The sequence below is a fragment of the Vipera berus genome (assembly GCF_964194415.1).
Source record: "Vipera berus genome assembly, chromosome: 1".
Lineage (NCBI taxonomy): Eukaryota > Metazoa > Chordata > Lepidosauria > Squamata > Viperidae > Vipera > Vipera berus.
Genome location: NC_138202.1, coordinates 275,524,609 through 275,549,940, shown reverse-complemented (window position 1 = coordinate 275,549,940; position 25,332 = coordinate 275,524,609). Strand labels below are relative to the sequence as shown.

The following is a 25,332-nucleotide window of genomic DNA, read 5'->3' as shown; positions in this document are numbered from 1 at the left end:
ATTATTTTTCTTACGAAAATAATTGTGTAAGGTTTTCAGAACATGAGTTATTGGTTCAGTCATTATTTTCCAAAATAAGCCTTGATTCTGTGCGACATTATATACAATACATAAAGCATTTATGATTATTTTAATATTAGATATTCCATTCTTCAAATAGAAGATACTTGTTAAACGATTATAAAATATTATAAAATACGAACATAATTTTTATACTTGTTTTTCATTTTTGTTAGGTAGTGTCATTTACTAGGTTCTCCTTTCATTGGCTTGTAATTAAGGTCTGCTGTGGGAACAAGGCAAGAACTATATTTTTAAGTTCTTACCTGCATATTTCAGGGCCCAGTTATATCGAGATCCTTATCAACTGAACAGGCTATGGATGCAATGTTATTAGTCAGGAAGGAAACCTGCTCCCTTTGCTGAAAAGCAGTAAGAATGAAAGCAATGATAGAGACACTTATTGTCATGGCAACACCTAGAAAGGAATTTCCCTGGTTTCCTTGGTAAAATCTTCTGTCTGATTTAGAGTCTGTTTATAGGACAGTTTTCAAAGAACCAAAGTCAGTGAAACAAATACAGTGTGTTCAGGGGGGAAAAAAGTAGTTTAGGGGCTTTTTTGTTTGTTTTTCTTTATGCTCCGAAAGAGAAAGAAGCTGCTTTCATGTGATCACCTTCTGCAGTCTTCTAACAAGCAAAGTCATTGAGGAAGCCAGGTTCCCATAACAACTGTATTATGAACTTAACTGCAGTGACTCACTTAACAACAGTGGCAAGGAAGGTCGTAAAATGGAGCAAAATTCACTTAACTGTCTCGTTTAGCAATATAAATTTTGGGTTCAGTTGTGGTCATAAGTTAACTACCTGTTCTGGGATACAGAAATTATACAGCATTAAAAGCTGTGCTGAAAAAGCTGTGTTTTATACAGATAATTATTGATGTAGGACCGGTTGCTTAGTGATCATGCAAAGTTACAACAGACAAACCCTCCCCCCCCAAAAAAAAAGCTGTTTATGACCCATTTTGAAGTTGTGATGGCTGCATAAACCACACGATCACATTTTGGGCACTTGGCAACCATCTCACTCTTTGGGCCATTTGCAATGGCCTGTGGTCACATAACTGCAATTTCTGATGGTTTTTGCCAGTTTCTGACATTTATTTCCAGTTCCGGCAAAAAATGCCCATTGGATAAAAAAAGGGATTCATTTAACAACTGCTGCAAAAAAGTTCATAACATTGGGTGTGGCCACATGATGACCTGCTTAATGATGTGATGACTTACGACTGTCAGAATCCATTTATATCACATTCATAAATGTATGTTTAAAACATTATCCCCCCCCCATTGGATTCTGCCATCTTCCGAGGAAGGAGGAGCGCATGTGGATTCAGCCTGCCTTAGGTTATTTCAAAGACCAAGGGGAAATCTTTTGAACTGGGGGAACAAAAGGGAGGGTTAGAGAAGAAGGCATCTGGCCTGTGTCTTCATTTAATTCTGTAGAGGAAGAAGGCAATAACCATAAAGATTCGAAGTTCCTTTTTTCCCACGAAAGGGATGACATGAAGTAAAATGATGGGGGCTGAACAAATGGGGTTGAGGGAAGGGGGGTTGAACTGGGAACCCTTTATAAAATTTCAATTTGTAAAACAATACTAAGTCCTGTCTTGTATTTCCACAACCAAGTATGTCCTAGTAAAAATTCCTTTTGGACTAGAACTGACTCCAAGAGTTTTTGTTTTCCTAAGACGTGGATTGGGGTGGGTCCTGACAATGACCATAATTCTGGGTTTAATTACTGTTGTAATTAAGCACTACCTATACTAAAGGTTCTCCAGGTTTAATAGTATGCATTTTACTCATCGACATTGCAACCGACTTTGGCAAACTTCAGAAAGCTAAGCAGTGCCAGACCTACTTAGTTAGATGGGAGACCATTAGGAAATATCACATTAACAACATCCCAGAAATAAATAAATCACTTCTAAATTGGTGCCACGAAAACTATGTGGAGGTGTCCTTACAGACACAAAGAGCTAAGCTTGACTGGATTGTTCTGTACCAGCCTGCTACCGGCCCTGCAGAAAAGGCAGGGACAACCCCTTTACAACCGGCAAGAGGCTGGAATACGCCTGCCAAATTTATAGCTACAAAAACAAACAAGACACGAACCAAGAAACAGGAGCTTTAAGAAACATGAACCATCCGAGCGGTTGCCTTCAGCAAACCAGCCCTCCCAGACATTCCCCTTATATAGAGTTCAGGGCATGACTTCTCTCTGCCTCCTTCCGAGAAGCCCCATTGGCTTCCTCTGTTTACTCCTAATTGACTGCCTCCTGCGTCGGGCGTCCTTGAACAGGGCCAGCTGTGGGTCATCTTCATCCACACTGTCAGGCTCACACAGCTGGGTCTCCGTGGTGACCAAGTGGGAGGGGCCTGGCTGAGGGCTCTGCGGAGCCTCAAGGCCATCATCAGCAAGGTCTTCAACACCCCCCTCCTCCTCTGAGTCGTCCGACCCAACTGCCGAACCCACAGGCTGACCCTGAATCACAACATGGATGGAGATTTAATGTATCTATTCAACATCTAAATATGGTAATTGTCTGCCGTAAAAACAAAAGAATAAATTGGGGCAGGGGACAAACATAATTTCCTCTTTGTGCATGCTACTATTACCGTATTTTACGGCGTATAAGATGACTTTTTAACCCATGAAAACCTTCTCAAAAGTCGGGGGTCGTCTTATACGCTGGGTGTTAGGGTTAGGGGCAGTTTTATTGTCCGATGTTACAGGAAAAACCAGAGGCAACACCCCTCCACACATACACACACACAGGCAACCTCGGCAGCTCATTGATAGGGGGGAGGAAGGGGGAGAGAATCACAAAATTGCTGTCTGTTGTTGAGCCCTGCGGGCCCGACACTACGCAGGGGGTCTCGTTCCAAAAACAAGCCCTGCTTCACCTACTCACCCCCCCCCACTGCACACGGCTCACTCCATGACCCGGCGCTCCGACAAACAAGGGAGGAGGTCGCCCGTAATCAGCAAGCCCGACTATCAGCTGATCGCCGGTTCCTGGCTCTGCAAACCCGACGACCAGCTGCTTCACGGCGTTTGCACATGCCTGCATCACAGGGCTTTGCTGAGGACCCCGCAGGCACTCAGGAGGACAGCCCAGTCTGCCTTGCCGTACAGGGAGCCTGGGCACTACAAAACATGCTAGCTGTTCCTTGCCTGCCGACGGACCTGTGCCGGGACTGCATGCTATAGCCTGTGCGCTGGAGGCAAGTGCCGGCTGTTTTCCATCGGTGTCAGATGGACCGGAGCCGGGGACTGCTGGAGGGCGGCCCTGGGACGTGTGGAGGAGCTTGCTGGAGCCAGATACGGATGAGGGGGGGGCAGTTGTTTGGAGAGGGATAGGCACACACTGGGAGCACGTTAGCATTTTCACCCGGGTTGGGGTAGAGGGGGTTTGGAGAAGAGTCACCCAGGATACTAACAGCAGCAAGGTTTACAACGCTGAAGTTGTTGAGAGTCGGAAGCATGTGGTTAAAGAAACTCAGGCAGGCTCTGGATGCCGGAAGTGTACTTTGTACATTGCTAAGCACATTGATTTGTGCTTTAGATTGTAAGCTGCCCTGAGTCTTTGGAGAAGGGCGGGATATAAATGGGATTTTTTTAAAAAAAAAATGCGTCTTGGAGACAGGGAGGGCTGGGCAGGCAGGGAGGAAGGGAGAGCTGACCCACCCAATCCTAGCAGACTTTGTATGCAGTGGGGTAGTCTTTTACGGCGAGTATAGCCCAAACACTATAATTTAACAGGAAAAGTAGGGGGTCGTCTTATACACCCAGTCGTCTTATACGCCGGAAAATACGGTATTTAATTTAATTATTATTTAATTCATTACTTGACTTTTTAACTCTGGGAATGCACTGAGATATTATACATTAAGGCAGTGACTCTAAATCAGTTACATGTTTATCAGAGTTGAGATTCATAAGAAATCTACCATAGGTAAGGCATAGGCTTAACTTTTGAAATTACAGTATAACCAAGTGATTTCAGTTTTAGCTTTGGTTATAACAATTTGATAGGGAGCTTAAGAAAGGAAAGTCTGAGAACAATTGCAGAAGTGAATGAATGAAAATGGTTATGGTGATTTTACCCTTTTAATTAGCCAAAGTCCCAGTCACATCCTTTCTATACTGGTTTTATCTACTTTTATCTACTTATATACTTTGCTGAGAAAAGAAGCGATGGATACTTCCCTCAAATGCACTTTATTTTTGTTGTGACCTTCAAGCAGTTAATTGAGGATGGATAGCATAACATTGCCCAAGTTTTGGAAAACCTCCAGACATTATATCAAAATGACAGTAACATTAGACAAGCTGCTTCAGAAAGTAAATTTTATTTCAGCTCTGCTCAGAAGAAAATTTGAAAACAGTGTGTTTCTTGGAATTCTGAGGATAAGCTGATAAATCCCAATTTTTCAAGGAAAATCAGCTTGGCATTACCCCCTGTGGATGTAAAAAGCTTTGTCTGATCTCAAAGTGAAGTTGAAGTACCAACAATCCCTAGGGAATGCAGCTATCAAATGGTGTATAAAAAGCTGATTATCACACACGGAAATGTTATTTAAGGAACTCAAAATAGGACTTCTTGTGAACGAGAACAATATTTCTTACATGGAGGAACTCAGCAAGTGCTTTTCTGACGAATGACAGCTAAATCTAAGCAGGATGTTAAGATCTCAATAGTTTTCAGTGTCGAGTTGTTGGTTGCTGGAATAATATTCTCCTATTCATGTCTTGTTACCTGATATTTTTTAAAAAAAATAATAATACAATAAGCTGCTTTGCAGCTTATTTGCTTCTTGTTTAGTATGTGGTAAAGTCTCCTAGGTATAGTTTATTCAGCAAGGTAAAATAAATAACTCAGCCTGATACAGGACCAATGAAACTGTTCTGCAGCTTTAGTTAAATCAATTGTGATTTTGCTTAAAGGCTTATAGTAAAGCCTTTAACATATTTTAACATCACCTGTTTGAGAAAATGGCTGCCATAGAGCTATGACAAGTCACAGAATGTTGGGGCAGCCTCTTCTCATTGCAGCCTCTAGAGTGGTAGGTGCAAACACTATAACTTCAAAAATGGGTCATACATAGCTCTGGGAAAGTCTGTTATAAGCTAAAACTTTTTTAAGTGACCAGTCATTAGTTGAGGACTACCTGTAGTGGTACTGACATAAAAACTGCAGAGGGCCACATGCCATCCTCCTCTGTTCTTACTATACATGCATCATAAGAAGCTAAATTGATTATGTCTGCTCGTGACATAGAGCAGGGGTCTTCAAACTTAGCCCTCTTATGACTTGTGGGCTTCAACTCCCACAATTCCTCAGCCAGCATGCCTGGCTGAGGAATTCTGGGAATTGAAGCCCACAAGTCATAAAAGGGCCAGGTTTGAAGACCCCTGACATAGAGAAATATATCTGAAATGCCAATTTTTCATTACTTTTAATTTTTTTCTTCCTTTTTAAGATGAACAAGAATCTGTGCAAAAGCGGACTTTCACAAAGTGGATCAACACGCATCTAGCCAAGGTAATACATTATTCTGCTTTTTACATAGTAAAAATGCTTAAGTAGTAAATCAGAAGACTTGAAACAAGATCTACCACTTGTAAAAAGAGACCATTATCTCTGAAGGAAAACTGGATAAAATGGATAATATTGCTTTGCCCTTTGAAGTGATTTAGGACCAAAACTGTCCCATAATTAATATTTTTATAGCAAAAGAGACAGCTATTATCACTACAGCATGTGTTTCCTGAATAATGCTGGAAAGGAAACTAAAAAGGAAAAGGAAAGTTTATATGTACTTGTGTTTCAAAACTATTATTCTCTTTTTTTAAAAAAAAATCTTTAAAATGTATGATTGTTTTGATTAATTATTATGTTGATTTTAAAAAGCAAACAAAATGATACCAGATTTTTTTCCAGCTTGTAATTTCAGAATGTCACATTATAATAGTATTTTCTTCTAAGAAAGTGTACAAAATTCTGCCTTTAGTTTTTGAAATTTTAACACCCCACACTCCTGCTTAGAAATTGGAAGTAGCCATATCTTTGCTCAGAGATTGGAAACAAGCTGTGGATTTTCATTCACTTATTATTGAATACTTCCCACATCTTTTAATAAGATTAAGAACAAATATCATTGTTGAAATCGTACTCTTCACTTTTTAGAGGGATGAAACTGGGAAAATTTAGTGAATGAATCCAACAACGAAGGCAAGTTTTCCACCTTAAAAATGGCTCAGGATAATTTTCCAATCTTCTGGAGCAGATTTTGGAGAAATAGCCCTGGAACAAGAGGCCTGGTGGTACAGTGGTTAGAATGCAGTATTGCAGGATAACTCTGCCCACATTCTGTATTTCAATCCTGATGGGGTTCAAAGTTAACTCAGCCTTCCATCCCTCCGAGTTCGGTAAAATGAATACTCCGATTGTTGGAGGCAATATGCTGACATTTCAACTGCCCAGAGAGAGGTATAAAGTACTATTACTATTGCTAAATGTGACAGAGCTATATGTGGAATGACAGCAAGGGAAATTGCTGGCTGGTGTATAGATTGTACATGCATAGTACTGGTTTCATCTTATCTTCAGGAAATTGGAATTGTCTGGTTAATTTATCCCATAGAACCATGAAGAATTCTTGTCTGTCCTGTCTGTCCAATTATTTTAATTATCACACACACATACATATAGTGCCATTCAACTCACCATGACCTTTGGCAGTATACAAATGTCAAGAAAAATATACCCCACCCATTGAAAAGCAGCATAATACATAAAGCCAGCTAAAACAATACAGTGGCAACCCATCTAAAATACATAGCAACTCAAACAATTGGGAATGCATTTCTTCAGGCCTTATCTCCATGCAAGTCCATAAATCATCAACTTTTCACTCCTAGTGTTGGTGAAAAGTCTGAAAAGAGTTCCCAGAGCTTTATAGAAACATGTCTTATTTTCATTTTTAATTTAATTTTAATTTTAATCCCATTTATATCCTGCCCTTCTCCGAAGACTCAGGGCAGCTTACAATTTAAGCACAAACCAATGTGCTTAGCAATAGCCTTCATTCTATGTATATGCCTGCTTATTAGAGCTTTTGGGCCCCCCCAAGCGGCATTATTACAAAGTCAGTTTATTGCCCCCAACAATCTGGGTCCTCATTTTACCTACCTCGGAAGGATGGAAGGCTGAGTCAACCTTGAGCCTGGTGGGATGCGAACCTGCACTAATTGCAGGCAGCTGGTGTTACTTAAGGAGGCATTAGCCCACTGCGCCACCAAGGCTCCTTATTTAACCTTGGTCAAATTATTTAAACTTGGTCAAATAATCCATTTTTATTTTCCTTCCTCTTACTTCTAACAATCATGGTCTTTAATTCAATTCTGATGCTATCATAGAATTTTTTTCTCTCTTCAGTTATTTTTCCCATCCCAAAGTTTCCTTTGAGGTTTTAGCTAACCTCTTTTGTAAATCCAATAAAAATTGTTATCCGGGTTTTTCTCTTGGTTTATCATTTGTATTTCCACTTAATCTTCAAACTTTAACCAACATCTTTTGTATCTCCAGTAGTAGAAAATCCCTAGTCAGATCATTCTCTTGGATAGTCACTTCTTGGCTTTAACTGCTTTCTTTGTCTTATAATCTATGCTTTTTATTATCCAGTGTTTCTGCTTCTAATACCAGGCAAAATTTGTTTCACATTGTGACATTGTAACTGCTAAACTCTGAACCATTCTTTAAATATCTCTGGGAATAGCGTTCATTCAAACCTGATCATTCATGGAATACATTCAAACCTGTGGGAGACCATTGTCTTGTGGTTTCCCTTTGAGGAGCACATGTGGGTAATATCCAGTTCTCTCCTTATCTGGAGAGGTTCCATGGAACTCTTGGTTCTTCAGCGTTTGCCTTGGTTGATGTCTCCACTCTTTGCCATTTCACCTATACCGGAATTCACTCATGGAAAGATGCTGACTCTTAACTACCTTTCTAAAAGGACAGTCATATATCGGGGCAGATTGTTCCAAAAGATGTTCATTCTCAGGTTTCATTTCAGAAGAAATGTCTCTGATCCTAGAGGATAGTTAGAGCAGTTGGAGATTACAGTTAGTACTCACTAACAGATTTGTTATACTTGGAATCCATAATAGAGGATAGCAATTTGGAATTCATAACATAAAGCAAAATAAGAGGTGGTATGAGAGGTGTGAAGCCAAGGAAAAAAAACCATAACATAAAGATAAGACAGGAACTTGGAAGAGATAAACAAGAGACATAGATCTTTTATGACAGTTATGCTTTATCATCAGGGAAGAACCAACTGAAGTGTTAATATAGTTCTTAAATAAAGCAGATATAGGCTGTGAAGAGGACTGCATTTTGGGCTGTATTGGGTGTCCTAGAGGTGATTGATTACGGATAAAACCTGGAGAAATCCATACTCTGATTCTGAGGACAGTGGGAAATGTCTATTGGAACTTAAGATAAAAAAAAACCTCAAGGGTACATTGAATATTGGACCATCTACTTTTAATAGAAGCTAAAATGCCAGCGACGTGGTTTGAAGCAAACATTTCTTTAATACCAAAAGATGACTCATATCTGACTCAGATCAAGAATTACAGACCGATCTCACTACTTAATGTGGATTATAAAATTTTTACCTCAGTAATGGTGGAGAGATTGAAAAGATATTTGGTTGAATTTATACATCCAGACCAAAACGGTTTTTTACCAAAGAGACAAATTAAAAGTAACTTAAGAATGATAATAGACATACTGGAACATTATGAATTACATCCAGGGAAACAAATGGCATTAGTATTTTTAGATGCTCAAAAGGCATTTGATAATCTCTCTTGGCAGTTTTTAATTTATCAATTACAAGTAATGGATTTTGGTCAGAATTTTATAAATATGGTAAAAACAATATATAGTAAACAAAGTGCCAAAGTGATTATGAACAGAGATTGTACTGAAAGCTTTGAAATAAGGAAAGGCACAAGGCAAGTATGTCCTCTATCCCCTCTGCTATTCATTTTCACTTTGGAAGTCTTAAATCGAATTATAAGACAAGGTATAGAAATTAGAGGTTTGGAGTTAAAAGATGAAATATATAAATTACAAGCATTTGCTGATGATTTGGTATTTATTTTGGAAGATCCCTTGAAGATGATTCCAAAATTGTGGGAAAAATTGGAACAATATGGTGAAGTAGCGGGATTAAAAATTAATTAAAAAACCTAAAATAATAGTGAAAAATGTAACGGATAAGCAAAAAAGTCGAATATCAGAGGTGGTAGAGGTACAGATAGTGAAAAAGGTAAAATACTTGGGTATATATTTATCAGCTAAATGCTCAACATTAAAAGAAGACAACTATATAAGACTATTGAAACAAATAAAGTTAGACCTGGAAAAATGGAAGAATTTAAAGCTGTCTTTACTAGGAGGGATAGCTACAATTAAAATGAATGTATAGCCTAAGATTTTATTCTTGTTCCAGACAATCCCGATAAAACTTGGGGGACTTTTTTTTTAAAGAGTTGGACTCCTTAGTTCTGAAGTTTATATGGCAGGGGAAAAAAGCTAGAATAAAAAAGAAAACTTTGCAAGATACTAAAGAAAATGGGGTTTTTGGTTTACCTGAGTGGACTTTGTATTATCAAGCATCTGTACTGACATGGGTGAAAGAATGGATAATGCTTAGGAATAAAAGGTTGTTATGTTTGGAGGGACACGATTTACAGTTGGAATGCACGCGTTTCTATGGTATGGGAAAAACAAAATTCATAGATATTTTCAAAATCACTGTATTAGAAATGCTTTGATAACTGTATGGGAAAAAATCAAAATGAAAATATATGTGAAAATTCCAGGGTGGTTATCAACAATTGAAGCTTTTTCACACGTAAATTTGTTAGATTTTGAAAAAATGTGTACATACAAAGATATTTTAAATATTGATGGGACATTAAAATCGAAGCAAGAATTGGAACATCAGGGTATCAACATGTCATGGTGGGTACATTTACAAATACAAAATAGATATGAAAATGACATGAAAATGTTTGAATTTTATAAAGAACAAAATGTGTTTGATAAGATATTATTAACTTCTGATGAGAAACTAATTAAAAAGTTGTATATTTTTTTGTTAACTTTAGAGATGGAAAGTGAACAAATCAAAGGGTCAATGACAAGATGGGCAGAGAACTTTGGTTATAATATAGAATTAGAAGAATGGCAAAAATTATGGGAGAGAAATTATAAATTGTCATTATACAATGTCAACTGCATACAAAGAGAATTTGTATAAAATGTTCTATAGATGGCATTTACCTCCAGCTAGATTAGCAAAAATGTTTAAAAATGTATCAGGTAAATGTTGGAAATTTTATTTTATTTATTTATTTATTTTAATTCCATTTATATCCCGCCCTTCTCCGAAGACTCAGGGCGGCTTTACAAGCTTAGCAGTAGCCTGTAAATGTAAATGTAGCATAGGTACATATTATCATACTTGGTGGACATGTGGTAAAGTAAAAGCTTATTGGAGGAAAATACATACTTGGCTAGAAAATATATTAGGAGAACATGTAACATTTAATTCTGAATTATTTTTATTAGGTATGCTACCAGGAAATACTAATAAACAAAATACATACTTGGTTTTACATATATATTTTTTTATTAAAGAGTTTTACAAAAACAAAATTTTACAATATATCCCCAAATCCCTCCCACCCCAAACCCGCCCACTCCCCCCCCACTTCCCAGAGCTAAATACAGGATTATAGTTACAATAATCATATTCTAAATAAAAATTATGCATAATATACAATTAACCAAATTCATAATGTGCTTTAACTCCCCTTTAACATAACTACAAACAAAGTACCAATAACAATATCCCTCTAAAATCTACTCATAAGCTAAATGGAACTTTTTAGTCCCATATTTGTTCTGAATATAATCTATCCATCTCCTCCAAACTGAAATATATCTTTCCTGTGAATGATCTTTCAAATAAGCAGAAATCTTAGACATTTCTGCAAGATTCGAAACTTTAAACACCCATTCTTCTATAGTGGGCAAACTATCCTTCTTCCAATATTGTCCCACCAGTAACTTGGTTTTACATATTATAACTGCAGCAAGAATAAGTTATGCACAATGCTGGAAAAATGAACGAGTACCATCAGAAGAAGAACTAATAAAGAAGATACTGGAATGTGCAGAAATGGACAGATTAACTATGAGATTAAAAGATAAAGAAGAATCAGAATATTATGAAAGTTGGAACTTATTTTATAAATGGTTGGAAAAGAAAACCAAAAAATGAAATTTGTATATGTATTAATGGATTATTAACTCAGGTCACACGTTGTTTGGAAAATTAACATATGTATGTAAAGAATAAGAAAATAAAATATGACCAGTGAATATTGGACCATCCATACCATTAGATCTAGATGTTAAAGGAGCAAGAATTAAAACAGATACAGGTAGTCCTCAACTTATGACCACAATTGAGACCAAAATATGTTGCTAAGTGAGAAATTTGTTAAGTGAGTTTTGCCCCATTTTACGACTTTTCTTGCAACATTCGTTAAATGAATCACTGCAGTTGTTAAATTAGTAACACGGTTGTTAAGTTAATCTGGTTTCCTCATTGACTTTCCTTGTCATAAAGTTGCAAAAAGGGATCACATGACCCCCCGGGACATTGCAACCATCATAGATGTGAGTTAGTTGTCAAGCATCCAGATATAATTCACGTGACCATGGAGATACTGCAATGTTCATATGTGTGAAAAACAGTCATAAGTCCTTTTTTAATGCTGTTGTAACTTTAAATGGTCACTAAGAGAACTGTTTTAAGTTGAGGACTACATGTATATCCTCCATGAATTTGTTTTACCTCTTAAAATGAGACCTTTGGCCATCTTTACTCTTTAAATCCTTTTGAGCAGTCCTTAAGCCTTAAACAGCAGTCTACATGATATAGTAATTGTAAGTATGACTGTATTGTACTGTAGGTTGTTATAAAGACATGACAACCCTGGCAAATTTAGTATGGGTTTCTTTGCTAATGTTACATGGCCTATTTAGCTTTTTAAAAGAGCCGCAGAGTGGGTTGACATTTTCTCTAAACTGTTTACCTCACTTCCAAGACTAATTTCCTGGTTCTTTGCTGGAGAACTTTCCATTAGAATTTATGTATAACATTTTAATATGTTTACTATATAAATATTTTACATTTATGTATAATAATGTAACAGCTTTTATATTTTGCACTTTGAATTGCATTTTCATGCACTTTTCTACTTGGAGGTTTGTTTGTTTTTTGTTTTTTTAACATTTTTATTATCCTCGTTAATTTTGTTTCATCAATAAATGTGCCCATCTGATTCCTGCTCACTCTTAAAACCATGTTATTTGAGAGCATCACCAAGTTATCAATCTCCACATGTTTACTTATTAAACATTTCTGAATTAGCATTAATTAAAGTGATAAACACCAGTGAGAAGTGGGGAATCAATTTAATAACCTTTTAAAAGGTTCCCTGTTCATTTTTTTATGCTCACTATTATGCATAGAAATAATCATTAATAATATTTTACATTTTCTTATACAATTTTAAAATATCACGGTGTTAAAATGAAAACCACAAACCATATGTTTAAGGTTATTGGGATAATATCAATACTTCTTACATCATATCATCGTATTTTATTATTACAGTACAGAGTAGGCGAAACCTGGTTCAAAAACAGTAACTGTGAGAGGGACCTTGGAATCCTAGTGGATGATCACTTAAACATGGGCCAGCAGTGTGCGGCAGCAGCCAAAAAAGCTAATACAATCCTTGGTTGTATAAACAGAGGCATAGAATCAAGATCACGTGAAATATTAGTAAGGTAAAGGTAAAGGTTCCCCCGCACATGCGTGCTAGTCGTTTCCGACTCTAGGGGCCAGTGTTCATCTCCGTTTCAAAGCCAAAGAGCCAGCGCTTGTCCGAGGACGTCTCCGTGGTCATGTGGCCGGCATGACTAGACGCCAAAGGCGCACGGAACGCTGTTACCTTCCCACCGTAGTGGTCCCTATTTTTCTACTTGCATTTTTATGTGCTTTCGAACTGCTAGGTTGGCAGAAGCTGGGACGAGTAACAGGTGCTCACTCTGTTACGCGGCACTCGGGATTCGACCCGCCAAACTGCCGACCTTCTGATCGACAAGCTCAGCGTCCTAGTACTGCTTTATAAATCCTTAGTAAGACCACACCTAGAATACTGCATCCAGTTTTGGTCACCACATTATAAAAAAGATGTTGAGACTTTGGAAAAAGTGCAAAGAAGAACAGCTAAGACAGTTAAGGGCCTGGAGAAAAAAACATATGAAGAACAGTTGCAGGAATTGGTTTGGCTAGTCTAGAAAAAAGAAGGACTAGGGGTGACATGATAGCAGTATTTGAGGGGCTGCCACAAAAAAGAGGGGGTCAACTAATTCTCCAAAGCACCAGAAGGCAAGACAAGAAACATTGGATGGAAACTAATCAAGGAGAGAAGCAACCTGGAGTTAAGGGAGAGAAATCAGGCCCTTCAGTGCTCCATTATGGTTGTCCCAGACTTGGTCTCTTTCCCTTTCCCATTTAAGATCTACATACAACTATTGAGAAAAGCAATGATCAGGAAGGCCTTTGGAGAGCCGTGTTTAGGGTATCAGTAGCAGCTTCATCTAGAACAAGCACTGAACACAGTCACTATTACTCTTGCTAGTTTTATCTAGATTACTATAAATCACTTAATATAGGGCTTTCCTTGAAGATCACTTGAAATGATACAAAATCCAGCAACTCCTGTGCTTGTGTGCTGATATGAGAGCTGCTCTAGCTATATGGTTTTAAGTGCAGCCAGAGGTGCTTGTATAAAACCCTGTAGTGCATGTTTTGTGCATATACAAGGCTGCCTTTCCCAGATAGATCCTGCCTAAGTCTAAGTCTCTAAGAAACGACTGCTGCAGCCCTCCTCCCCACACATCTTGGGGCAAATATGAATGAAAGCAGGCCTGGTCTGAGCAGCTTTGCTTCCTTTGAAACAGATTATCAGTTCAAGGCAAGAGTAATTCCCATTTTCCTACCTCTCATGTTTCAGAAGTCCTTTAGGAGGATAATTAGTGTTTTAATGTAGTGGGTTCTTGGCACAGATAGATGAGTGATTTACTGCTGATTTTGAATAGTGATTTATTACTTTAATAACATGTTGCATTTGTATTATATCGCTGTCACCTTGTGCACACTACTTGGAATCATTTTAGAACTGAAATAGTTCATACATTTTCAAAATAAGCAACCATATGCTCTTATATTTATAGAATTTATGGAATGGAGGCAGCAAGTATCAGAAAGCATCGTTGTTGTTGTTAGTTGTGAAGTTGTGTCTGACCCATTGCGACCCCATGGATAACGTTCCTCCAGGCCTTCCTGTCTTCTACCACCTTCTGGAGTCCATTTAAGCTCACGCCTACTGCTTCAGTGACTTCATCCAGCCACCTCATTCTCTGTTGTCCCATTCTTCTCTTGCCTGCAATCTTTCCCAGCATTAGGCTCTTCTCCAGTGAGTCCTTCCTTCTCATTAGGTGGCCAAAGTATTTGAGTTTTAGCTTCAGGATCTGGCCTTCTAAAGAGCAGTCAGGGTTGATCTATTGTAGGACTGATCGGTTTGTTCGCCTTGCAGTCCAAGGGACTCACAGGAGTCTTCTCCAGCACCATAGTTCAAAGGCCTAGTTCAATTCTTTGGCGCTCAGGCTTTCTTATGGTCCAACTTTTACAGCCATACATTGCAACTGGGAAGACCATAGCCTTGGCTATACGCACTTTTGTTGGCATGCTGATGTCTCTGCTTTTTAGTGTGCTGTCTAGATTTGCCATGGCTTTCCTCCATAGGAGCAAGCGTCTTTTAATTTCTTGGTTGCAGTCCCCATCTGCAGTGATCTTGGAGCCCAGGAAAATAAAATCTGTTACTACCTCCATTTCTTCCCCATCTATTTGCCAGGAATTGCGAGGGCTGGATGCCATGATCTTTGTTTTCTTAATGTTGAGTTTCAAGCCAACTTTTGCACTCACCTTCTTCACCCGCAAGAAGAGGCTCTTTAGTTCCTCTTCACAAAAGTAACAACAAAAACATGAAGGTAGGTGGGGTAGGTGGGTATATTTTTAGTTTTATGGGCCCATTAAGGACAGGAATATTACATCTCTCCGGCCATGTTTAGTCATCTGAACATTTTAAAATAGGAGACTTGTATGTGACCTCCAACTTTCTAGCTTTAATTGTTAGGAAGGGAACCAGCTAAAAAGGTAAAAGGTATAGATTTATGCTAATAATAAGGTAAACAAGGCAAACTTTTAAAGATTTATGGCTGATATGTGCTATTAGCTAATGAGTAGCAAAAAAAAAATAGGGAAAAATGTATACTGCATATATTTAGAAATCATTACTTGAACTAAGCCAAGTGCTGATGTAAGTCAAATCATTTGGCATCTTGGAACAAAACAGAGAAAAGGGTGGAATAAATGGTGAGGGCAAATGAACTGATGATTTATTATTAATCAAATATATGGATTAGTGCAAGTCGAACATTACAGAGTAAAAAAAAATGAATTTTACAAAATTGATTTGTTAGCCAAACAGAGCTGAATAACTTCCATTCTCTTCATAGGCCTTTCGCTTTTTGCTGCTGAGAAAAGTATCTTGATGTATCATATGAAAATGGAAACATCCTACTGTTTAAAAATATATTGTTTGTTTGGTTCTGATTTAGGGCCTGTTGTTGGTTTGGTTCTGGTATAGGACAGTATACTTTTTTTAAAAAAAATATCTCCATCTGCACTTTCTCTTCTAGTGAAAAGCTAAGCAAATTTAGAGCCTAGCTATGCATAATGTTCATATTTTAAGAGTCATATTTCCATCTAGACTTTTCAATCTTAGATTGACAGGTTTAAAATAATATTTGGTTCTTAAGTAATCTGTTCTGTTGCGGCAACAGCATAATTTGAGATCATTGTTGTTAGAAGTTGGAAGTTTGTTCCAAGCCAGGTTACAATAAAAAGCAAGAAGATTGGGAAATTATTTATTGTAATACAGCCCAAATCAACAAATAGGCAGTGCTGAGCAGTTATTCCTTGCCATCTGTTACAGATTTCTAATTCAAAGGTTTAAGTCAATCTTTAACAATGAGACTGTATGGCATTAATTACACACAGAGACTCAGACATATAAACACACATAGAGAGACACATAATAACTATATACTCTTCCTGAATATGAAGTCTCACCTGTAATTCCCTTCCCTTCTTATTGATGGTTAGCCACAATGGGCTACAGAGACAGTGTCTGCATTAAACAATGATGTTTAATGTCTTCCTTTCGTGTAACTTTTCTGACATTACCCTTGACACAGCTAGCCCTCCCTGCAAAATGGCATCACTGTTGCTCATTACAGACTTTCAGTTTCTCACTAATTCTTGTGCTATTGTAAGAAAAATACTTCAATATTGTGACTGTGACAGATAGTTATTATGCTACAGAGCAAAAGGAAGAAGCATTAAGGTAGAATAATATCCTACTAGGTAATGCATCTCCGAAGTTATTCCAAATCTAAAATAGAGTGTGTGTGGTACAGAGAATGTGTGTGGTACAGAGAATGTGTATGTATCCTGCAATACTTGCTGACATTTAAAGTAGAAGAACTCTGTATTGCTTTTTAGTATTTTCAATATTTGAAAGACTGGGTTAGAGAGATGAGGAAATTTCCAAACATTGCTTGTCCCACAATTATACTCCAGCAATGTTCGCCTGAGAAGGACAAGTTGAAGAGAGTGCTACATAAAAACAAAAATAGAAGCATTAAGAGGAAATGCACAAACCAAACTTGAGAAAATAAGGGGAAAAGTGAGTGAGAAAAATTAGGCTAATAAAAACCATTCTTGCTATATAAAGACATAGTTAGTTAATCTTATACAGGTGTTGCTTGAGAAGGAATATATATCTAAGGAGTATTGCTTTCACTCTAAGTAAAGATGTATTGGAAGACTAATACCTGATGCATCTATTTCATTCATTTATCCATCCATCCATCAAATGGATGCCCATTTCACGCAAAGTGACTTATGTGTCTTTATATGCTATAAGGAAAATAAACTGTACTCAGAAAATATTAAGGGTACACAAGAGAATTCTCCTGGAATCATTTTGTTCCATGAAGAAAAGTTTTCTAGATATATTTCTTTTCAGACTAATTTTTATTTTCTGTATAATAATAATGAAGAAAAATAAAGGTTTCTGTTGAGTAGAGCTATAAAGGAATCTTGATAAGAGTATAGAAGTGATTCTTCTAGAACAGACATGTCAAACACAAGGCCCGGGGGCCGGATCCGGCCCGCAAAGTGGTTTCATGTGGCCCACAAAGCCACCCTGGAAGCAGTGAGGGAGCGGCCCCCACTGCCTTGGCCCTGGCCCAGAGACCCTCCTTCTGCCAGAGACCCTCAGATCTGTCCCACTCCTGCCCAGGCCCCCATAGGCACCCTTGATGCGAACGATGTAGAGCTGGCCATGCCCACCCAGTAGGCCATACACACTCTAGCCACACCCACCCAGTAGGCCATGCCCACCCAGGCCATACCCACCCGGCCCCCTGAGGGCAACCGCAATGCTGATGCGGCCCTCAATGAATTTGAGTTTGACACCCCTGTTCTAGAATGCTTTCCAATTTCCCAGTGTTTTCTCAAAAATACACTTTCTTTCACACCCAAAACCTTTGACATGATAATGATAAAGTGGGAAGGTAGAAAATCATGATTAAACTGAAGAAGGTACAATGTGAGAACCAGTTGTAAGTAAAGTTTTTTACTTCAATTTTTTCTACTTTCATTCACAGCGCAATCCTCCCATAGTAGTCAAAGATCTATTTGAAGACATTAAAGATGGAATTGTATTGATTGCTCTTTTGGAGGTCCTTTCAGGACAAAAATTGGTAAGTATTTTTACATATAACTACTTATGTATTGTTCGATTAATTGATCTTATTCATGATTTGTAAATAATGGCCTTTCCCTAAAACATTGGAATGCTAATGTTCTTTCCCTGTGCATAATAAATAATGCATACTCTATAATATTGATCCTGTTATAATAGATGGATTTATGGATTTCTGATCCAGTATACATAGCCCATGCTAAAAAAGCTAATGAATAAAAAAGTAAGCATTAAATATTAAATGTTAAATGTAAATATTTTCATATTAGCATTGTAGAGCATCAAGAAAATATTGTTAAGAAATCAATCTATGTTTTCATTTTGACTTAGTTCTATGATGTTAGTCACTGTAATTTATAAATCTTGTTGTATGATTTAATATTACTTATGTACTAGGCCACTATAATTTTTTTCAACAAGCCCTTCCAAGTTCAGATCCCATGGATAGTAAACAAACTTAAAGTGAGAAAAATCTACTTTAGACAGTGATTTCAGACAACAGTAGCCTTTCATACCTGAAGTCTAACTAATCCCCCATAATCACAGTCTGCATGGCCATGGATCATGTTAACTGGGATTCTGAGGTAGCTGGAAACATTATTATTAGGAGCCGTTGTGGCACAGTGGTTAGACAGCAGTATTGCAGGTTGACTGCCCACTGCCAGGAGTTCAATCCTTTCTGGCTCAAGGTTGACTCAGGCTTTGATCCTTCCGAGGTCGGTAAAATGAGGACCCAGATTGCTTGGGCAATATGCTGACTCTGTAAACCTCTTAGAGAGGGCTGTAAAAGCACTATGAAGTGGTATATAAATCTAAGTGCTATTATGGAGAAGTCTGTCCTAGAACAATTGAGCAATCAGAATCAGAAACAAGTTCAGATATAATGGTATCACTGCTCAGAGGAATTTGTTTCAGGACCTTGGCAACTAAACTACTAAAATCTTGAGTAAATTAGGGCTGAAGAACAGCTATTCTATACGACTAAGATGTGAGTGATGTTTGCACTATAAATTCACGAGGAGTAATTTCCTCCAAAATAATTGAATCCTGTCATATCTTTGTTGAAAGACAAATGAGTAGATTTATAATGATAAACTATTAATGTGATAACTTTAGTAATACATTAATGAAAGGAAGGCAAAAGTTTGGTTTTTTTTTACTGTTGGTTTTATAATATATCAGTTACTTCTTGGACAGATAGTCCAGTAATCCAGGGTTTCCACATGAACCATGCAAGCAATTTTTCATATGGATTGTAAAATTGGATCATTCATTGTAGTCCAAGTGCAACTGTCTTTTTCTGAGTGCAGACAGCTCTTTGGTTCCTACTTGTTAAATAACTTTCAGTCCTCTTCTATTATTTTTATAAGAAAAAGTACTCCCTCTTGTGGTAGAAAAAAAATTAAACATAAAGGTTTAGGGTTACTTTTATTGAAAAATACTACAGATTAGTTTTATTAAGGTGAAGCATTAAAAATCGAGACAGATTTATTTTATATTTATCCAAAATATCATTAAAAAAACTAGAATAGGTTTTAGTCATCAAACTAAAACAAATCAAAATAAAATATATTTTCAGCAGTTATTTGTATTAAAACGTCCGTAGAGTTTAAGGCAATTTTCCTAGTCTAATGCTGTCCATATTTGTTCAGTTTTAACTTCAGTGCCTAATCCCCATTTGCTGGAGATTTGGGGTGTTTAATTACAATATTTCTGAAAGTTATCTCAAGGGGGATAATTCTGATTTGTAAGCAGTGACAGTTGACTTCTATAAATTACTGGTAGGTTTATGTTCTGTTCTCTTGGAATATAAATATTAAAAGAATAAAAGTTTTAACAGATCAATGACTTTTTTTCTAAAATTGGGTTATTTATTTGGATTTGAGGCCTCTACTCTTCACTGAGTTTCCTTTCAAGTGAGTTTGTTTAGGTATTCACATTATGAATTTTACGGCTGCAATCTGTTTTAATACTGTAATTTGTTAAATGTCAATTGACCTTTTTTATTTATGTATATTTTTTAAGCCTTGTGAACAAGGGCGAAAATTGAAGAGAATTCATGGAGTGGCCAATATTGGTACTGCCCTTAAGTTTCTAGAAGGACGTAGGGTAAGTTTCAGAGGAGTTTTTTTATAGCCGTTTGCCTCTTTTGCACACACCCTGAAAGAAACTTACTGGTCTTTTTTTTTATTAAAGAGTTTTAGAGAAACAAGATTTTACAATATATCCCCAAATCCACCCCACCCCAAACCCGCCCACTTCCCCCCCCCCACTTCCCAGAGCTAAATACAGGATTATGGTTATAATAATCATATTCTAAATAAGAATTATCCATAATATAAAATTAACCAAGTTCATAATGTGCTTTAACTCTCCTTTAACATAAATACATACAAAGTACTAACACTAAGATAACAATATCCCTCTAAAATCTACTCATAAGCTAAATGGAACTTTTTAGTCCCATATTTATTCTGAATATAATCTATCCATCTCCTCCAAACTGAAATATATCTTTCCTGTGAATGATCCTTCAGATAAGCAGAAATCTTAGACATTTCTGCAAGATTCAAAACTTTAAACACCCATTCTTCTATAGTAGGCAAACTATCCTTCTTCCAATATTGTCCCACAAGGTAACCGTGCTGCCGTTATCATGTTCAACATCAAATTAGTTTCTTTAACATCACAATCTACAACAATACCCAATAAAAACAATTGCGGAGAAAACTTTATCTTCCTCTTAAAAATCTTTTGAATGTTCCACCAAATTTTAATCCAAAAAGCTTTTATATTTCTACAAGTCCACCACATATGAAAATAGGTGGCTTCTAAACTACCACATCTCCAACATTTAGAGAAACTTACCAGTATTAACCAGTCATAATTTTCCCTACTGTAGCTGGGATGAAATTAAATGAAAGTTAAAATAAGAATCTCGGGAACTAAAGCAGTAAAAACAATAGAGAGATGATAGGAAGTAGTGAGTTTGAAGCACTAATTTAGAAAACACTTTTCATATTAACTTGTTACTCTGTATAAAGCATATTTCTATTTTATCTTCTTATTCTAAACATTATCTACATGTAGCATTTTAAATACATATTTATTTGTTTTCCATGCTAGTCCGTGTATAGAGGATCTCCGGTTAGTATAACATTTTTATCAAACATTCAACAATATAACAAATTTCACTAAAATTAAATGAAACATTTTAACATATAGCTATATTGTTTCAATACTCTATAGAGAGAGCAAAAGTACATATACATACATATTGTACGGAATGTAATGAGCAGAAATATGTTATCTAGAAAGGTAGTTGTAGGTCTTCAGGTACACTGCCAGGAGCCTGGGGGGGGGGCTTCAGCAATTAGGATGCTGGGATGGAGGTTAGCAGCCCCGCGTTTGAGATCTGAGAGCTGCCATGGGGCGGTGTTGAGCTCCCATCCCTTGATCCAGCTCATGCTGGGAACGTGAAAAGAGCTCCCAACTGGGCAACGGTGATGTCACTGCTAATCCTTTCAACCTGGAAGTGCCTCAGTGCTTCTGACACAAGTGCAACAGCATATACACTGCCAGGTTATCTTCTCAGATGGACATATTGGGGCAAAGATTACTAGTTCTTGTCAGAAACTCCTTGCTACTTTCCTTATATTAATTCTCTATCCTATTTGATCTTGGGAGTGAAAGCATTCTGCAGGGGATGGCAAGATCAAATGGTTCTGGCTTCCTATTTTTGGCAAATGGATGCAGGGAATTTTTATCAGTGAAAGAATGTGTGGGATCTAGTGATTGACAAGTGAAGTAAAGGTTTATATACCTAAAAGTCTGTTTGAAAAGCATCCAATGCAGCATATTATTTTCTTCCTAATCTACAGAGCGGACTGTCCTAGTTTGCAGGATTTGCATGGTCTACTTTCATGTACATTTCATTCCATCTAAGAAATATAAACATAAGTTGACATATGTTTGATATACCTATAGCATTTTTTAAAAAATTTGGAAGAATAACTGTAAGTGTAGTATTGATTTTGAGAATATATGCTATTTACATTAAGGCTCATAAATATGTCCACAAATGTTTCCATATTGTAATAATCTACCCAGTTGTTGTGGCTTTTTCTAATGCTTGATGGTAATGTGTTTGCATCTCCTTATACCAAAATAGATTAAGCTTGTCAACATTAATTCAACTGATATTGCTGATGGAAGACCATCTATTGTGCTTGGTTTGGTGTGGACAGTAATCCTGTATTTCCAGGTATAATATTTCCCCTTTTAAAAAATAATAAAAGACAGATTATTATTGTTGGTTGCACAGGTCAGCCAGATATTTAGACTGGATTTGGCATTTTAACCACTTATCATGTCCTTCCTAATCCATAGGCATAGTTTGCTGTTTGATGGTGTTAAAAGTAAAGCTGTCTTTTGCAATTAACTGGTGATGATTTTGTCAATGCCAATGGTGTTTAAGCCGTGCTCCAAATGTTTTGGAATTGCACTCAAGGCATCTGTTGCTTTCTTCATTTTTTTTTTGCTACATTTATTCTATTCTTATTTGCAGGTCTTTATATTTTGTAATTTACTAAAATAATAAAAGACAAATTATGGTTGGCCATACAGTCAGTCAGATGTTTAGATAGGGTTTGGCATTTTTAATCCACTTATCAAGCCCTTCCCAAGATTAGGCAGGGGACAGAGCTAATAATATGCTACTATAAGTAAATGATATGAGGATATTTAGGTCAGAAATCATCATAGGCAATACTCAGCATACTACTGTTCCAAATCCTGCTTTTTCATTCCCTGTGATAGGTCTTCAACTGATTTTCCCCCCAAAAGCATTTAGGAGTATATGTCTTTGATTAAATGTGTGCATATATGTGGAGGGCTTGTCCTAGAGTCAAGAGATTGTGTACGTTCTGTAGTTGCTATAATTTTCCATGCTTCATGAAAAAACTTCTAATAGAAATTTTGCAGATCAGGATTTAAAGTCAGTGAGGGAAGCCGCAAGGTGATGGAAAAAAGTTTATTGGAAAAAGTACCCTTAACAGTAAAATAAATAAATTTTATAAATATTATATATATATATATATATATATATATATATATATATATATATATATATATATATATATATATATATATATATATATATATATATATATATATATATATATATATATATATATATATATATATATATATATATATATATATATTTGTTGTTGTTAGCTGCGAAGTCGTGTCCGACCCATCGCAACCCTATGGACAACATTCCTCCAGGCCTTCCTGTCCTCTACCATCTTCTGGAGTCCATTTAAGCTCGCGCCTACTGCTTCAGTGACTCCATCCAGCCACCTCATTCTCTGTCGTCCCCTTCTTCTATTGCCCTCGATCTTTCCCAGCATTAGGCTCTTCTCCAGTGAGTCCTTCCTTCTCATTAGGTGGCCAAAGTACTTGAGTTTTAGCTTCAGAATCTGGCCTTCTAAAGAGCAGTCAGGATTGATCTCCTCTAGGACTGACCGGTTTGATCGCCTTGCAGTCCAAGGGACTCGCAGGAGTCTTCTCCAGCACCACAGTTCAAAGGCCTCAATTCTTTGGCGCTCAGCCTTTCTTATGGTCCAACTTTCACTGCCATACATTGCAACTGGGAAGACCATAGCCTTGACTATACGCACTTTTGTTGACAGGGTGATGTCTCTGCTTTTTAGTGTGCTGTCTAGATTTGCCATGGCTTTCCTCCCCAGGAGCAAGCGTCTTTTAATTTCTTGGCTACAGTCCCCGTCTGCAGTGATCTTGGAGCCCAGGAAAATAAAATCTGTCACTACCTCCATTTCTTCCCCATCTATTTGCCAGGAATTGAGAGGGCCAGATGCCATGATCTTGGTTTTCTTAATGTTAAGTTTCAACCCAAGTTTTGCACTCTCCTTCTTCACCTGCAACAAGAGGCTCTTTAGTTCTTCTTCACTTTCTGCCATTAGAGTGGTATCATCTGCGTATCTTAGGTTGTTGATATTTCTTCCGGCAATCTTAATTCCAACTTTTGATTCATCTAGCCCTGCCTTTCTCATGATGTGCTCTGCATATAAGTTAAATAGGCAGGGCGACAGTATACAGCCTTGCCGGACTCCTTTCCCAATTTTGAACCAATCAGTGGTTCCGTGTCCAGTTCTCACTGTTGCTTCTTGACCCGCATATAGGTTTCTCAAGAGACAAATAAGATGGTCTGGTACTCCCACCTCTTTAAGAACTTGCCACAGTTTGTTGCGATCCACACAATCAAAGGCTTTAGCATAGTCAATGAAGCAGAAGTAGATGTTTTTCTGGAACTCCCTAGCTTTCTCCATGATCCAGCGTATGTTGGCAATTTGATCTCTAGTTCCTCTGCCTCTTCGAAATCCTGCCTGTACTTCTGGTAGTTCTCGATCCACATACTGCTGAAGTCTAGCTTGTAGGATTTTAAGCATGACTTTACTAGCATGAGAAATGAGTGCAATGGTGCGATAGTTTGAACATTCTTTGGCACTGCCTTTCTTTGGAATTGGAATGTAAACTGATCTTTTCCAATCCTGTGGCCACTGTTGAGTTTTCCAAATTTGCTGGCAAATTGAGTGTAGCACTTTTACTGCATTGTCTTTTAAGATTTTGAATAGCTCAGCTGGAATACTGTCACTTCCACTAGCTTTGTTGTTGCTCAGTTTTTCTAAGGCCCACTTCACTTCACATTCTAGGATGTCTGGCTCGAGGTCAGTGACCACCTCATTGTGATTATCAGGGACGTTAAGCTCATTCTTGTATAGTTCTTCTGTGTAATTTTGCCACCTCTTCTTAATCTCTTCTGCCTCTGTTAGGTCCCTGCCATTTTGGTCCTTTATCATGCCCATTTTTGCATTAAACGTTCCCTTCATTTCTCCAATTTTCTTGAAAAGATCTCTGGTCCTCCCTATTCTATTGTTTTCTTCTATTTCTTTGCACTGTTCGTTTAAGAAGGCATTCTTATCTCTTCTAGCTATTCTCTGGAATTCTGCATTCAATTGGGCGTATCTTTCTTTTTCTCCCTTGCCTTTCGCTTCCCTCCTTTCCTCAACTATTTGCAAAGCTTCCTCAGACAGCCATTTTGCTTTCTTGCATTTCTTTTTCTTTGGGATGGTTTTGGTTGCTACCTCTTGTACAATGTCGCGAACCTCTGTCCATAGTTCTTCA

General features: G+C 37.3%; 1 protein-coding gene across 1 annotated transcript in view; it reads left to right on the top strand.

Annotated features, from left to right (window-relative positions):
• SYNE1 (spectrin repeat containing nuclear envelope protein 1) overlaps positions 1–25,332 on the top strand; it is a gene marked incomplete at its 5' end in the record, with an annotated part of 342,823 nt that overhangs the window by 22,294 nt on the left and 295,197 nt on the right. The window contains 5 exons of the mRNA XM_081315102.1: positions 5,547–5,608; positions 18,026–18,121; positions 20,149–20,232; positions 21,250–21,270; positions 22,295–22,387. Coding sequence (XP_081171228.1) covers positions 5,547–5,608; positions 18,026–18,121; positions 20,149–20,232; positions 21,250–21,270; positions 22,295–22,387 — 356 coding nt within the window. The remainder of the gene's footprint in view (positions 1–5,546; positions 5,609–18,025; positions 18,122–20,148; positions 20,233–21,249; positions 21,271–22,294; positions 22,388–25,332) is intronic.